Here is a 16,219-nt window from a genome sequence, read left to right on the forward strand (position 1 = left end):
TCTTCCTGACTAGGTACTGAGAAAAAAAACACAGGCGATAAATCCCATTACGCAAGAACAGAAGTCCGTGGGACATCCTTTAGTATATTACAATCATGATCTCAGTCACATCTGGAGGTTTGCACTCTTATGAAGCAACAGAGCGAAAAAATAGAAATAAATTCATCTTCAGCCTCTCGAGAAAGCAATGGAAGATTACTCTAAAAAGCTCTCGGTGAAACAAACCCAATTTAACAAAATAAAGGAAGGAAAGAAAAAATGACGTATCCTATATAAAAATTAAAACCTCCACCAGCACCGGATTCAAAACTGTCTGTACCCCAAAACAGTCTTAGCCACCCCTCTACTGCTCCTCCCTCTCCTGTTTTCTCCATTAATGGCATTCGCGGCGGTCGAGGACAGCCCCTTCAATTCCTCAACACTTGCATAGCTCTTCCTTGCCATTAATCCACCAGCACCACCACCCCTCTTTTCCCCTGCACTTGCCGACTTACTCCCTCTCGAGTTCGACAAGACGCCGTTTACTTTGGACCAGTTCTTTGATGGTGGCGTCATCTCGAGCACTGACGGAAGTGTCGTCACTGGCTTCCGGTTCTCTTTCCGTAATGCCGCTGAGAAATCCGGTACTGACTGCGCAAGAATGGACGAGGACCCTTTAGGCCTAGAGACCAAATTCGCTTGAAATTTGACCTGTTTCTTCGGAGGGGTTAGCTTTGGCTCAAACTGTTCCGGTTCTTGTTGCTTTCTTTGATTCATTCTTAGCTTTGCCTCTCTCAGCTCAGCATATGCTCGATATCTGGGGCCTCTCTCCATGATAAAGCCCTCCGTGATGAGCCACAGAGGAACGGGTTGATTGGAGCTTGAGTTCTGAGAGCGGATGAGTGATATGGGGTCGAGGGCTTGGAAGAGAGATTGGAGCATTGGATTTTGTTGGTGGGTTTGAGGCAGGGAGCCGTTGGTCTCTGCCATTGTTGATGAATTTGAGGTTTATCGATTGATTCATAGCTTTTGTAGTTTCTTCGAGCTTCGGTACTTTTTCCAATTAAAAATTTGATTTTGCAACGGTCTAATAGACCCAGTAAAGAGCAAGGAGAGAGAGAAGTCCGCTGACCACAACGTTATAATTGAGGCTATTTTCGAAATAAGAAAGGTCCGAATCACATTGGATTCCATGGCAGGCGTCTGATATATCGGATATTCATGATGGATGTCTAAGATCCATCCAACTTTATAGGATCCACTAGGAATAGGATTCTTCCTGTTTTGGGCGTTTTGGGCATTTTGCAAGGGAGGAAGCATCTACAGAACCTTCATGGGAGGGGCATATGTTCATGTTGAGCAGAGCATTGCCTCCTACCTAGAAAACATTGAGGTCTTGTTTTAAGGACATTTTTGTCGCTAAACAAAGTCGGCGAGCAAATCCGATGTGCACGTCTTTTGGCGCAGTGGACTGCAACAAACAATTTGATTGGCTGCATACCTATTAAATACAACAGTATTAATATATATATTAATACATAAAACATAATAAAAATCCTTATTAAATTATCTCGATATTTATTAAACTTTCACGGTAGAAAATATCCACCTAACTCTAGTTTAGCCTCTTGAATATACTGGACTGTAAAAAGTACCATTATATTTCCCTTCTATGTATGTTTTCTTGCTGAGAAATATAAAAATAAAAAAGTCGTATAAAAGAATGAATGGGTCCAAACTACACTCTGAACAATTCAGCAAGCATATGCAAGGAATGATGTACATAGAATAGTAACCAAAGAATATACATAGAACTAGAGAAAAGGAGGGTAGGTTAGGTGGAAAAGGGGGTTTGAATTAAACGTGCAATGTTATAACAAAATTGGTACACATCTCTTTGGTCCGTAGTGTGAGGAAGATAACAAGAAGCTTCATCTTTTGGCTCAAACATGAGAGAGAAGCACCCGACTGAACAAGCATGTGATGGTATGGACGGGTAGATACCTCTCTTCAATCACCTTCACCTGTCAGATCATACTTTGTGATACTTATATTTCTATCTCCAACTTAAACCTATTGATGCTTTAACACTACTTTGCCTTCTCATTTATACCGCTACACTTGACCGCTTGATAATTTTTTTTTTATTTAGTTATTAAAGAAGTGATTTTAAGTATATTGGTATATTTTTTTTATTTTTTAAAAATATTTAAATGTATTAAAAAATGTGAAAACGAAAAAAGAAAAAAAATTTTTTACGTTGGCCGTACCACCCAGCGGTCAACATGGAGCAGCATAGTAGCCGCACCCTTGGCTAAATCCATAAAGTACTAAATCCATAAAGTACTGAGTACTCGCTCTTGGTAGCCTCCACTCCTTATTCCGGTACTGCATCAATCTGTCCACAAACAGCTACCACTAGTTAAATTTATTTGCTAATGCTAACACAAGAAAAAAATTCATAGACATATACACCAAGACACGACTGTGCTACTCTGCGGTCTGCATGTGCCAGCTCTATACCAATAGAATCTTTACAAGTTCAATTCGATCTACTAAACTCCTAGAGAAGAAAAGCTTTCAAGTCCATGGTTCCAGAGATTTTTAATATGGATCACAATATGTGATACAATCCGTGAACCAAACACGAACATGATACAAGATTAGTAGATTTGAATTTGATGTTAACGAGTTCGGGTCAAAACGGATTGACCCGTTATGACATGATTTATAAACGGCTCAATAACAAATCAACTCACTTAACCCGAAATCAGCTAGTTGAGAGTTATTTCAAAATTACAATTTTATTATTGTTGAGCTGTAATATTGATATTTCTCAGTATGCTTATGTTTTTATTATTGAGATTATAATTTTAGACCTATTGGTTATTGTAAAGTTTGCAATATTAGTTTTATTATATATTAAAATTTGAAAAATATTGATATTTTTTGTTAGTAGGTAGTTTTATTTTTTTAAGATATTGTGTCTACTAATAAATATAGATTTTAACTTTGATATGAAATTATGCTAATAATGTCAACTGGGTTATGTGTAATAGTTCAACCAATTTACATAAAACGGATTTAAATGAGTCATGTCGTGTTGATTTATTTTTAGTTAATTATTAAACGGGTCAAAACAGGTGACACGACACGACCCATTGTCTAAATGGGTTAAGTTGGAATTTGAAAGTTTGACACATTCAGCTTAACAGGTCGGATTTGGATTGATTTATTTAATCGAATATTCATAATTTGACACGACACGAACACGACCTGAAAACACGATTTACCACCCCTACTCTTTAATGCCGGTAAACATGAAAAATCTTGAATTTTGAATCAAGATATGTAAATCTTTTCAAATTAAGGAAATACTTTTGAGATTTGCAGGTGATAGTACTTAAGGGACCAACCTATATATGCACAATCGAGTCTATATTATATACACGTGTGTGTGCACGCGCTTTCTTAGAGATATGTTGTTCCCAAATTATTTCCAATCAATATGACATTTTCACTGTTCTCATGCTTGGTGTATGCTTGTTTCAAGTTATTGAGGGATAGCAATTACGCCCATCACTAAATAACTCATTGATCCTTTCCTTTCTTCCACTGGAATGAATGGGCCAAGCCTTGGTTTCTGTTTGTTAAATTGAGATAGCATTAGAGGAAATTAAGCATCCTTTCATTTTCACTGTTCTCATGCTTGGTGAAATTACTTGGGAACTTGAAGAATATTCCATCTTCAACTTTTTAATTAAGCACAATCGTTGGCCGGAATGCCCAAATCATGATACGTATTCGCAATTGCTTTGCACAAAAGGCAGTGTCATTACCCCTCACATCCATCCCAAAATTGAACCTGGCCGGACTCCCCCCACCACATTGTATGTACGAACTAATCGGGGATGAAAACACAGATAAATGTGAGAGACTTTATCGTGGAAGTTAGGTCCGATCAACTTTCGAAGCAACGTCGAGCAGAAAAAGACAAGCAAAATTGGAACGTACGAGAATCAATTTGCTAGCCAACTCTAGCATTGTTTTCATGTGTCGAAATTATGATTTTATCAAAACAAGTAGAAGGAAAAGTAGTTAAAGTCATACTTGAACTCCAGACGACAATGCAGATGGTAATTTCTGCCCAACCTCATGAATTTTGTGACAACATAAATTAGCATGTATCGTCTTGTGTAGTTTCTAATAAAAATAGACAAGCATCGATTTCAGAGAGCAAAATGAAAGTGGTAAATAAATTCCCTTTTTTTGTTCTTTTCTGCGTAGAATGTACATGAAATAGCTTCACTCTTGTAAGTTGGAAAATTGAAAACTCACATGACCAGCTCTCCTAACCTCATAAATTTCCCTTCCAGAACTAAGGTGTGCTCGGCTCAAACCCAAATCATGGTCCAGTAGGCCCAAGACCGAGTTGCAAATTCAGGCCCAAACTCTTATCAAAGTGCGAACCTCCACCATCTCTGGCGAACCCACTCAGCCCAGGCACAAGTCCGGCATGGTTGCCGACGCCATGAGAGAAAACTGCCATCATGGATTCCTCAACTTCTCCGGCATAGAAACGCCTTCCAGGCACCGAGGTCGCCCCAGAATGATACACGCCACCGCTTGGCAGGGCGTAAGGAGTTGCTGTACCTGCATGAGACATGAGAAACCACGAAGGGGACTGTGGCGGCGTCCCCGCCGCTGAACCAAGGAGGTGTGCTGATGGCGTGAACGCTGATATCATTGGGTTTTTCCGAAGGTGTGAGGCGGCTGCCATCTGGTTTCGACTTGCTTGCATTTGTGCCCGCTTTAGTAGCTGTCTTTCTTTCTTGTGGGCGTTCTGATGGCCTCCCAATGCCTGTGAATTGGCGAACTCGCGGCAACAGTAGTGACACTCGTATTTTCTGCCTTCGGTGGATTGGAAATTTTCAGATTCGTGTGAGTCAGTGTGTGACCTAGATGGGGATTTGCTTGAATGCGAGTCATTCTCTTCAGAAACGCTCTGAATGTTGAAGCCAAAGAGCTTCAGAGGTGTGGTGGTGGTGGTAGATGTGGTGGTGGTGGTGGTATTTGGTTTTGTAGGATAATCAATCTCAGCCATGAGAATGATCAAAGAGGGACAGAGAGATCACTACCACTGCCAGAGATCCGAGAATCAGATCAGAGGGCCGCAAATAGGTGGTCTTGGTACAGCCTGCTGCCTGCATGTGGGATCTAGCAGATATATAGGACAAAAAAAAGTTGGGATGCTGTATTAATTAGAGTCTAATCATTAGAGGGATGCACAGAAGAAGAGGAACAAGAAAAGAGAGAGTGTTAATTAGTTGCGAAAAACCCGAGGAAAAGAAATTAGCACCTACCATCAGGAAGAACCCAGAACAAGAAAACGAAGATGGATCGTGGATTATACTTATAGTAGCACCCTTTTAAATAATTATGAGTGATGCTCTGAACTCTGAAGTACATTAAAATGTACGAGTGTGTAATCTGTATTATAAGTTTCAGAAATATACCTGTATTTATTTTATAGAACGCCTAAGGGGTACGTCTTTCTCCAACCCAAACTGTTGACGGTATATCATTTTCCAAAGGTTCATGTACTAGCATGCTATTCCTTATGAATGATTTGGCACGTACGTACGTATGATTTACATAGTAAGTTTGTTTCAAATCCAACATCATCTGTCTCCCACAAAGTTTTTTTGCATGACCCACATGTCATAACCAACATGTGTGTTGCCTATCCAACATTAGATCGCATCACCTCATGCAAGTGGTGGTTCAGAAAAAAACTGAACCCTAACATTATTAATTCCGTGGAAAACTTTGTTTTATAAGAGGTTGCTGCACGTCAAACTGCGTCAGAGGAAGAAGGTGCGATGGCTTTGAAGTGATCAGGTGGTACGTCGTGGGTCCACCATGGCGTATCATGCTACCTTGATTATCTTAAGCATGTTTGCGTGATTGACGTTGAGTTCCTCTTTGTTTATTAGAGGAAAATCTCTTCGAATCTTACTAACTACCATGATTTGGGTTCAAAAGTCTTTACTTTTAAAACAAAGCTTCACATGCTTATTCACACGGTTTATATGCATGTATATTTCTTCCTCGTGCGCGTGGAAGATTCAGAAATCCACAATATGGAAACAGACACGAAACATATATGGTCATTTTCATTTCATGATCTGAACTTAAGGTCATCACCATACTTCTAAACTTGTCGAATCTTGTCTAAGCCTTGATTAAAACATTGACGATTCATCATGTATAGTTTCTAATTTGCCGCCTACCTTTTACTATATATCTTAGGTATACATTTTCTCCTACTTCTTGCTAACCAAACAACTCCGACCTAGACCAAGCTGATATAAGCATAGTTAAAGCGATTGACAATGATGCTCAAGCTAGAACTCTGGCCAGGTCCCATGTTGTGAATCCTACTCCAACCTGACCCGACAAGCACTTGGTTTAAACAGCTCTCGCGCTTTAATGGAGCATATATGCAACTTGGAGTAAACAGGCAAGGATCCAGAGTACTTTAATTAATGAATAATTATAAGTACTAAATGTATAAATTTTACGCAGACTTTTTTTTAAAAGGTAAACTTTACTGAATAAAAGTGTGAAAAACTCTTATTTTTTTATAAGATTTTTTTATTTTATTTTTTATAAAAGACTTGTACATTTTAAACTTGTGGTAACAATATTACTAGTAATTAATTAGTGACTCATCAACGTGAGGTGAAACATGCCTCGAAGTTTTAGGCCCCTATTGATCTGTATATACGTGGTGAAACACAGGTATTATCCACTAGTTAGAATTAGAGTTATCTGCACGTACGTGGTGAACATTGATGTATTTCCATTTCCTTAAATGAACAGTTTCAAATGGTGAATTAACTATATATATATGAACACTAGAAATTATGTTATATGGTTGTGAGTGTATTTTGGAGTAATTTTGTCATATATCTCAAATAGGTATCAACCAATTTATTCACTCTTTAATTTCCAAATTTGAGGCAAAATGTAGACAATTTCAATTATTGTCTACAATCCCAACTTAGTGGGGAAAACTTATCTTTCCCCGTGATCTAGCAATTGTGGTAAAAATCTAATACCATATTTGCCAAAATGTTGTTGCGATAGGATTCCTCCATGGCAAATAACTTATTTGCCACGATTGTAGTTGTGGGATTTATGGACTACATTGGTTTGATGTAAAAAGCATTTCCTACAGACTTCCTTCATGGAAATTCTACATTTCCTATGAATGAGTTGTGGTGGAGAAAAGTATTTCATCATTAATTTAAAAGTATTTAACACAACATTTCTTCATGGAAAGTAAGTTTTTCCCACCATCACATTTCATGGGTAAGCTGTCATGGATATTTAACACATGTTTATTTCCCACAAACGGTAATGGTGGGTAATAGTTTTACCCACCGATTGCACTCGTGGGACTTGCTCCTTTTACCACAAGTTTCATAGAACTTAAATTTGCTTTTGCGAAGAAAATGAAAGTTTTTTCACGCGAAATGTGCCGTGGCGAAACACAGGTATTATCCACGAGTTAGAGTTATCATGGATAATAATATTTTTTGCGATGAAGTATATGCCACGAGATTCCGACAAACAAATTTGGTGTGTAAAATATTTTTTTCACGAAAAACTGACATTTTGCCATGAAGTTCCTCCCTAGAAAACTTCAGTATTTCTTGTCGCGTACGTAGCTGTGTCTAAGTACTCATTGTCTTATCTTCAAATTAAGAACTAATTGATCAAACTATTATGTAAACAGGGCAGTAGGACCTAGTCCAAATCAGTTCTTGGCCACACACACACACACATATATATATATATATATATATATATATCTATTACTATTATATAAGTGACTATTAAACGGCCACTAAACAGAAATTCTTGTTTTCCGTCTACTTTCGTTAAATCTGCATCAAGTTACTAACGTGCTTTGGGAACCCATAGCAGGCAAACGCAGCAAACCCAGACCCTCTCTAGAAAATTCCCTCTAGAAACCAGACCCTTTCTCTCTAGAAACTCACTCGTCCAAATCCAGCTGAGGGAAAGGGGAGCTTCGGCTTCTTCTTCCTCTTCCTCTCCTCCCTCTGCTTGCCAGCCCTTCTTCTCCGGTGGCTTTGTTTGGTTTTTTTTTTTTTTCAAGGTTTTGGCTGAATAAAGGGGGTAGCCGTTTCGAGCTTCTCCGGTGACCATCGTTCGACACGCGCACCACCGGGAGAAGCCTCACTCACCGATCTTGCGGTCGACCAGATTGGGAGCCAATCGGAGCTGCGCATTGCGCAAACGCGCGGTTTAAAGGAAACGCGTGGGGTTCTCAAACCACTGCGATTCATTTTCTGTCGACGCTATGCGCGGCAACTCAGGGTCCAGCGACTTCGGCTACATCTTGACCGGCCGAACAACTCCTTTCCAGTGTGGCGCGTGTCATGCATGCACCACCGTCGATTTCCATCGCGGCTAACCCCATCACAGCCCAATTCGGTCCGTTGTCGCATCGTCGTTCCTACTTCAATCAGCCCACACTTACGGTAATCTTTCCAATCTCCTGCGATTGATTTCTTGTGTATATATATATATATATATAGTATGTTTCTGTGCTTTCAGCAAGATTTTCCAGCATTCGATGATCATCGCTACCAGACTCTGGGTTTTTTGTATTGAACTTTTGAGATTTGGTTGAATTGGTTATACATGGTTTGTTAAATCTTTTATTGGGTTATGCATGGTTTTTTGAGCTGACTCCCTTCTCAAGCCTACATTTGTTAGATCTGCTAAGCCTGATAAAATTGTTTTGGTGGAAAATTTCAAAAGGTGGGGACAGACACCGATGCCTAATATAGGTATAATTCATTGGTTTGTAAAAGCGGATGCAATTGAAATTTTAGTGATAATTACCTATCCCCCTCTATTGGGTATTGCATATGATCTGGTTTTGTCAAGATTTTGTTTCCATGCCATTTTCCCTTTAGTTAGTTCACTAAAATAGGTGTATTTTATCTTGGGATATTCTTAAAATTGAGTTCTTGTTTATGTAGTATCCAACTGCTCCCTAAATAATATAGCTGTGATTTACTTGTATTATTTTGTTCTATTATGTTTCGTTCTTTGCTATTGTTTGTGGTGAAGAGCGACAGAACCTGAACTTCAAGGTTTAAGCCTTCAAGTTCTTTAATAGAATTCTGATCTCATCACTCTGTTATAGCTGATAAATAAACCTTCAAGCGTGCAGCTCCGAAAGACCAAACCATCAAGCAAACAAACAAACATGTTTCATCTTAGCCACACATTTACCATAAACCTTCCTAATTGTAACACTAATCAATTTGGTGATTTCTTTTTCTTTTTCTGCAGAACATACATGTGAGAGATATGGTGAATATATCTACAATTTCTCTATTTTTTTTTTAAATTTTTTTAAAGAGATGGCATACCTGTGAATGTTAGAATCCACAATTTCCCCTTCCCTTTGATACCAGTCGACTGATTGGTGTTTCCTTTTGATTGCAAATCCATATTTTTGAAAAAGAAAAAATATATTGTAGAGAATGGACCAAGTTTGAAGATTTAGGTGAGGTCATTGTGGGAAGTCCTCCTATAATCTGTAATCAACTGTTATAATAAAAGAAGTCGTGTAGTATTGTCATGTCTTTGGAGATTGAAAGTGTAGAAGGGATTGAGGAATTGCTTTGTTAGAGAGAGTACTACTCTAAGTTGACAAAACTACTATCCTTGAAAGTCTTGCTACAGCCTCTTTGAAAAGAAAGCATTCTGATTGGAGACTTGGGTTAGCAATATGGTTAATGACATAACATCATGGTACATCATGGGATTCGTGTAGGTTTGATATTATATCTTCTTGTCTTATTACTTACTTTCATGGGATTAGATTCCTTGCTTTAGGATTGAGTTTGGTTGCTGGCTTAATGTTAATTTGGAACCAACTATCAATGAAAGAAAAAATTTATCTGCAAGTCTATTTCTTGACACACTCAATATATTATTGATGTAAATTAAGATATTTGACATCAACTAACATAAAAATATTCGTTTTTTTTTTTTTTTTTTTTTGTGATGGTAATAAATCTCATAATGAATAGTATATTTATACATTTAGTTCTAAATAACATAATTCTAAGGGGAAAAAAAAGCATAATTGCAAGGTAAAGTGGCCAACAGAATCTATGCTCCATCAAGCAGAATCTATTGGCCATTAACCGATCAAGGCCCCAGACAGTTGCAATTGGATGCATCGAGAGGACAATGGACATTACATTTTCTTGAATAACAATTTCAAAAGTGTTGTCATCATGTATATTCTCCAAATCTTTTGCAATTTTTTCTTTCTTTCTCTCTCTTAAATTCGACATATTTTAGTTTTGCTTAGTACATGTATGAGAGAGAGAAGCTTCGCTGACAAAAACAGTCATATCAGTATACTCGAAGTTCCAAAAAAAAAAAAAAAAAAGAACGAAAAAGAAAGACACTTAAATCTTACACCTGACATTGTTAGAAAATTTAGGTTTATGTTCTTCACTCAATTTGTGTGGTACAAAGATGCAAGTAATTGTAAGCTTTCTGCAATTTATATGTTTAAGTATTTCTGAGATTCTCACTTTAACTGGCTTTGAAAAAAAAAGAAAAAAAAATTGATTTTGATTACTTTAATGAGAATCATGTATGTTAACAACGTTACTAACATTTCTGATTTTTTTTACGGGAAGGATAAGGATCCATTGAAACCCAAGCATCCAATGTCAACATCCTTCTTGTTCACAAACAGTAGCCAAGTTGCACTGCTTGCAGAGAAGAAGAGTGTTTTAGAGGTATTTTATTATCACAATTCTTATTTTCAATATTATTCCAGTTGTTAAGCCACTTGCTCTCCTTTAATTTGATGAATTTGAGCTTTGTAATAGGTTGCAAGGATCACTGGTGAAGAGTGGAAAAACATGATAGAAGAACAGAAAGGACATTACGAAGATGTTAACAATTAACTCAGTTTCAAAGAAAAAGCAGAGAGGTGCTCATTTTGAACTTTTCCTATTTGGAGGAGCTCTGTTTTGTTATTCAAACAATTATCATTTTGAATTTTTTCTATTTTTTGGAGTAAAAACATACTTGGAGATGAACTGATGACTGCTGCATAATATGCATGGAAATCAAACTACACAGTTTACTGAAATGAAGTAATTTGCTATGGTCTAAGCTATTACAGCTTTACTACCAATACATTTATGTTGTATGTAATAGATACTTTTTTTAATCAATTTGTACTATTATCTGCTTCTAAGACTTTTATGTTTTGAATTTTTTTTTATTTTTCATTCCAAACAGGCAAACGTGCCTTGCACGTTGAGCCACTACTAGTATATATATATATATATTAGCAGTGGGGCAATGTGCGAGGCACATTTGTCCGGTTGAATGAGAAACAAGTTGTTTTGTAAAACACAAACATGCTTTGTGTTAAAAAAAAAAATAATCATAAGCAAAATAAGTGGTATATGGAGAATCTTTTATGAACTCAGTTTCTGCACCTAACAAGTGAAAATATATGTGAAGAATCTATGCGATGATGACAGTACTTCTCTGCATAAATCGAAGCAATCTAACCGAAGAAAATAAAAAACGAGAAATGGTAAAATGAAATTTAAAATTAGCGAAACCAAAGCATGATCTTGGTCGCATAATAGAAAATTCTGAATCAACTTCATTGGAGTGCAAAAAAATATGTATCAATGGAGAAAAAAACATTATAGTTAGGAAACGAAAAAGAACCCAATCGTAAAATTCTGAGTCAATTCCTCCAAAGTAGCAATCTATATGTAAAGCCACAAAAACTCCTACAGAAATTGCGAAAATAAATGTTACAGTAATATGAGTAATATGAAAATTAAAAGATTTTAGATATTCTAGTAATAGTTTTCTTAGCAAAATATATGAATTATAGAATTCAACCATAGTACTCAATGACCCAGGGAGCACTAAAAAATACAGAGTCATTTATTTTTATATTGTTCTCACATTTTTTATCATTAAAGTAAGTCTCTTCTATTTTGAAAACTCCAAAAATATTATAATGATAGAAAATCATTAAAATGATTTTCGTTAATTAACAATATAATGAGATTTAAATTATATTAAAAATTCTAATTATTTATATGATTTTACTCTTTTAAAAATATTTAACAAAACCCTATCATTTATTTAATGATGAAATATTAGTATTTTATAAATTAAAGTTGAATTTTTATTTTAATTATCTATTTTAAGTTAGTTTATTTTTAATGTTTTAATCTTTATCCACTGTTGGATTAATTCTGAAAATTCAAGATGAAGGGTTGAGATTTAAAATCTCAAACCCTAACTTTTTCTTTCATTTTTTCCTCTTCCCTCCCTCTCCTCCCTCCCTCCAGCCGCATGCCCATCTCCCTCTCGATCTCTTCTCCTTGGCTCCGCCCAGCTCAACCGGCCGCCGCTACCGCGCCACCACCAAGCCAAGTCACCGGCGACCTTCCCCACGCCGATCTGCCCACAGACCTCTCTCTCTCCCCTCGCAACAGGCTGAAGCCCATAGCCCTCTCTCTTCCTCTACATGCATGGGTTTCTCCCCATAGCGCCACCGTTAGCCACCCTTACGGCACCGCACCACCACCAGTAGCCCGCTGAGCTCGTCCCCACAAACCTCTCTCTCTTCCACCGCAACAGGCCAAAGCCCGTAGCCCTCTCTCTTCCTCTACACGCACGGATTTCTCCCCGTAGCACCGCCATTAGCCACCCCTACGGTACCGCACCACCACCACCAGCCTGCCGAGGTCGTCCCCACAGACCTCTCTCTCTCCCGCCGCAACAGGCCGAAGCCCATTGCCCTCTCTCTTCCTCTACACGCACAAGTTTCTCCTCTTGTGTTGATTTGTGATTTGTGTGCAAACTTGTGTGTTGATTTGGTGATTTGTGTGGTGATTTTTTGATTTTGTGGTATTTTTGTTGTGATTTTGTGGTGATTTGGTCTCTCCTCGTGTGTTGATTTGTGATTTGTGTGAAAACTTGTGTGTTGATTTGATATTTTTTGATTTTGTAGTATTTTTGTGATGATTTTGTGGTGATTTTACTGTAATTTTATCGAGATTTTACTGTAAAGATACAGAGAGGGAAGTGGATGCAGAGAGAGACGTAAGGTGGAAGAAGGAAAACATAAAATACGTATCACTGTTTATTATTGTTTATATTACTGTTTATTACTGTTTACAACTTTTAATTATATGGAGATATATAGTCAAGGACGACTGCAAGTAGAACGTCATTAATAGGTGGAGGGCAATGCAATTCTACAAAGAAAATGAGGCACATGGAGGATGAAAACACATGTGATCAGTGGAGTGAGCCCCACCATCTATTGCATGCTATGAAACACAATCTATCTCTTTGATCTCTATCTCTTTCGGCCCGGCCCGTATAAGTTAATCAGAAACTATTTCTTGACAACTTAAAAAAAAAAAAAAAAAAACACACACACAATCCCCTAAGAGTCATTGATCTTAATGCTTTCTCAAGCAAGCTAATGATTGAGGTAACGCAGCTGTTAATAATGTTTAAAAGATTTCCAGAATCTCCGAACATGGCCCACTTGGTTGTGTTTTATTATTATGAAGATATATATATATATATATATATATATGAAAAAATTATAATAACTGCATATATATATATGTTCATTTTATTCCAATATTCCTTAATTTATATATATATATATATATATATATATCTTATATATAATAAGCGTCAATAAGCAAGAGGTGTCATCCATCTTTTTTTTTTTCCAATTTTGTCCTTTGTTTCATATTTCTTTTCCGATTCTGTCCCTCAATATTTTTGTTTAAATATTTTGTTTCCAATTTTATTCCTACCTATCTGATTAAATTCCCATTTATTTTCCCGTTGCTTTGGTTTTGCCGAATGTCTATAAGTGTAAATTCATCATTTCTTAAAAAAGTCCCTTATTTTTTTGTCTTTCTGATTTCCATTGAGATTATTCCTTCTACAGCTTTTTCCTCAATTTTACTCGCCGCTTTTCCATAAAAAATTTCCTACCCATATATTTACAGTATTCTGTATTTCCTCACATCTTTACGAAGAACATTCGATCATTCAAGTTTTCAAAATCTCATTCTTTGCTTTTGAATCTTCACATCACGTGGACATGATTGCTTTTGATTTTTCTTCTCATTCGGTAGCTTTTTCCTCACTTTTACCGAGAGCCTTTTCTTGTCTTTTTATCAAGAGCTTTTTCTTATCTTCTTGTAAAGAGCTTTGAGTATTAAAACCAAATTAAATAATATAATATTAAACTATTTACGATTAAAAATCTTAATACAGATACAACAAATATTAAGCAATTCTAATTAATAATTACAATTCTATATATTTGTAAGATGTCTCATAGAAATAAATGCTTTAAATGTTATAAAATATAAACAACAACATCTATTTGTGTGAAGAATAATAAAACGTACCTAGAGATAGGGGCAAATAAAAGATCAGTGAAAATAGAATCAAACAACAAACAGGAGGACAAGCACAAAGTGACAAAACCAAAACGTCTGTTGTAAAGAAATATATTATACAAGATCACATAATCATTTTAATAATATATTGTTTTTGGTTAAATAACAATATATTATAAGGCAGCATTGCTTTTTCATGAACGTACACACATGATGATGATCCAACTGCGACTACTATATAATTAATACAGCAACACATGATACGGCTAATTTTTTTCTCTAATTATTTACTTGTTTTCACAATGATTTTAAATATATTACAAAAAATGATTTATTTATGATCAATTATTTCTTACAAAAATAATTATTTTTTACTAAAATAAATCTGTTTTCATCGTAAATAATCATTTTCGTAGTAAATAATTCGTCACAAATTCTTATTTTTCTTGTAGCAGTAAAAAAACAAAACTCTTTGAAAGTTTGGAGTCTATATGTATATATATATATATATATATATATATATATATATATATATATATATGCATGCACGCACTTACAAGGATGATCGGCTCATATTATATATATTCTATAAAAAATACAAAAGTCTGGGCATATATAAGAGGAATAAGGATCGACAGATCAGAAGAAAACTCAAAGCCAGTAGTCCAAATGGTTTTAACCTACTTCAATTAAATAGTTGAGGTTGGCCGGACTTCTAGATGATTGAAGTCCTCACTCTCTCACACTCTCAGTACGTACTCTCTCTATAGTTTACCTAATATTAATTAGGCATATTAATATTATAGTACTGCTTTTCTTTTCTTTTACTTTTTTTATTTTTATTTTTATTTTTATTTTGGTGCCGATTCCGTGGGCAACTCCTCGATATTATTGTTCCCGAGATACAAAATTAATTTGGTCGGAACATAACCTTTGAACGCCATTGATCTGATTTTTCCAACTACAGTCACCCAACTAATTATATATATATATATATATATAGCTGGTATCTGAACTTTAATAAAGAAAAATTTGTATTGGTTTGGCAATATATAATAAGGTATAAGGTACTGATATTTAGAATCAAGTACTACTTCTACCCCTTACGTACATAAGAAAGTAAAATAGATTTTTGTGATCAATTTATTACAATTAAAAGACTTTTCATAACTAATTTTAATTAGTCATTTCGTTAGAATTAACTGATCGTAAATAAGCAGTTTTTTTGTAGTAAGTAATCCCATCTCATCATGTAATAACTTTTTCATAGGAATTAATAAGAAATGGCCATTAATTCTTCTTCAAAATGGTTATTATATATATATATATTATAGGTTTTATATATATTGCTCATATACCCAATGTAATGTTCTCATAACCACTTTTGTCGATCCTGAGAATATGTCATGACCTGATGATTGGTCAACAGCTATATATATAATACAGAAACTAGGCCAGCAATATTATATATATATCACGAGAAAACTAGCTACTAAAAGAGTCAATTAATGGGCTACCTAAACATGATAAAATTAAACTCTAATTGACACAAAGCAGCCCTAGCCTGGATTACATTCTAGAATATATATATTAATATGCATGCGTACGTAATTGGTTGCTTTAGATCAAGCATATATAGATTTATAAAAATGCCCGTGAAGTAGATAGCTAGCTAGCTATATGGCTAGGTG

The 16,219-nt window shown here is 35.8% G+C and overlaps 2 protein-coding genes across 2 annotated transcripts; both read right to left on the reverse strand.

Moving 5' to 3' along the window:
• Positions 1-47: 47 nt before the first annotated feature.
• LOC121249831 lies at positions 48-1,092 on the reverse strand. Its single transcript, XM_041148639.1, has one exon. It carries the CDS (start codon positions 967-969, stop codon positions 304-306), a length of 666 nt encoding a protein of 221 aa, XP_041004573.1. The 5' UTR covers positions 970-1,092; the 3' UTR covers positions 48-303.
• Positions 1,093-4,227: 3,135 nt separating this feature from the next.
• On the reverse strand, positions 4,228-5,782 carry LOC121248088 (zinc finger protein 6-like). Its single transcript, XM_041146444.1, has one exon. The coding sequence runs from the start codon at positions 5,081-5,083 to the stop codon at positions 4,385-4,387; it is 699 nt and encodes a 232-aa protein (XP_041002378.1). The 5' UTR covers positions 5,084-5,782; the 3' UTR covers positions 4,228-4,384.
• Between the last annotated feature and the right edge of the window lie 10,437 nt (positions 5,783-16,219).

Source organism: Juglans microcarpa x Juglans regia, chromosome 2D, assembly GCF_004785595.1.
Source record: "Juglans microcarpa x Juglans regia isolate MS1-56 chromosome 2D, Jm3101_v1.0, whole genome shotgun sequence".
NCBI lineage: Eukaryota > Viridiplantae > Streptophyta > Magnoliopsida > Fagales > Juglandaceae > Juglans > Juglans microcarpa x Juglans regia.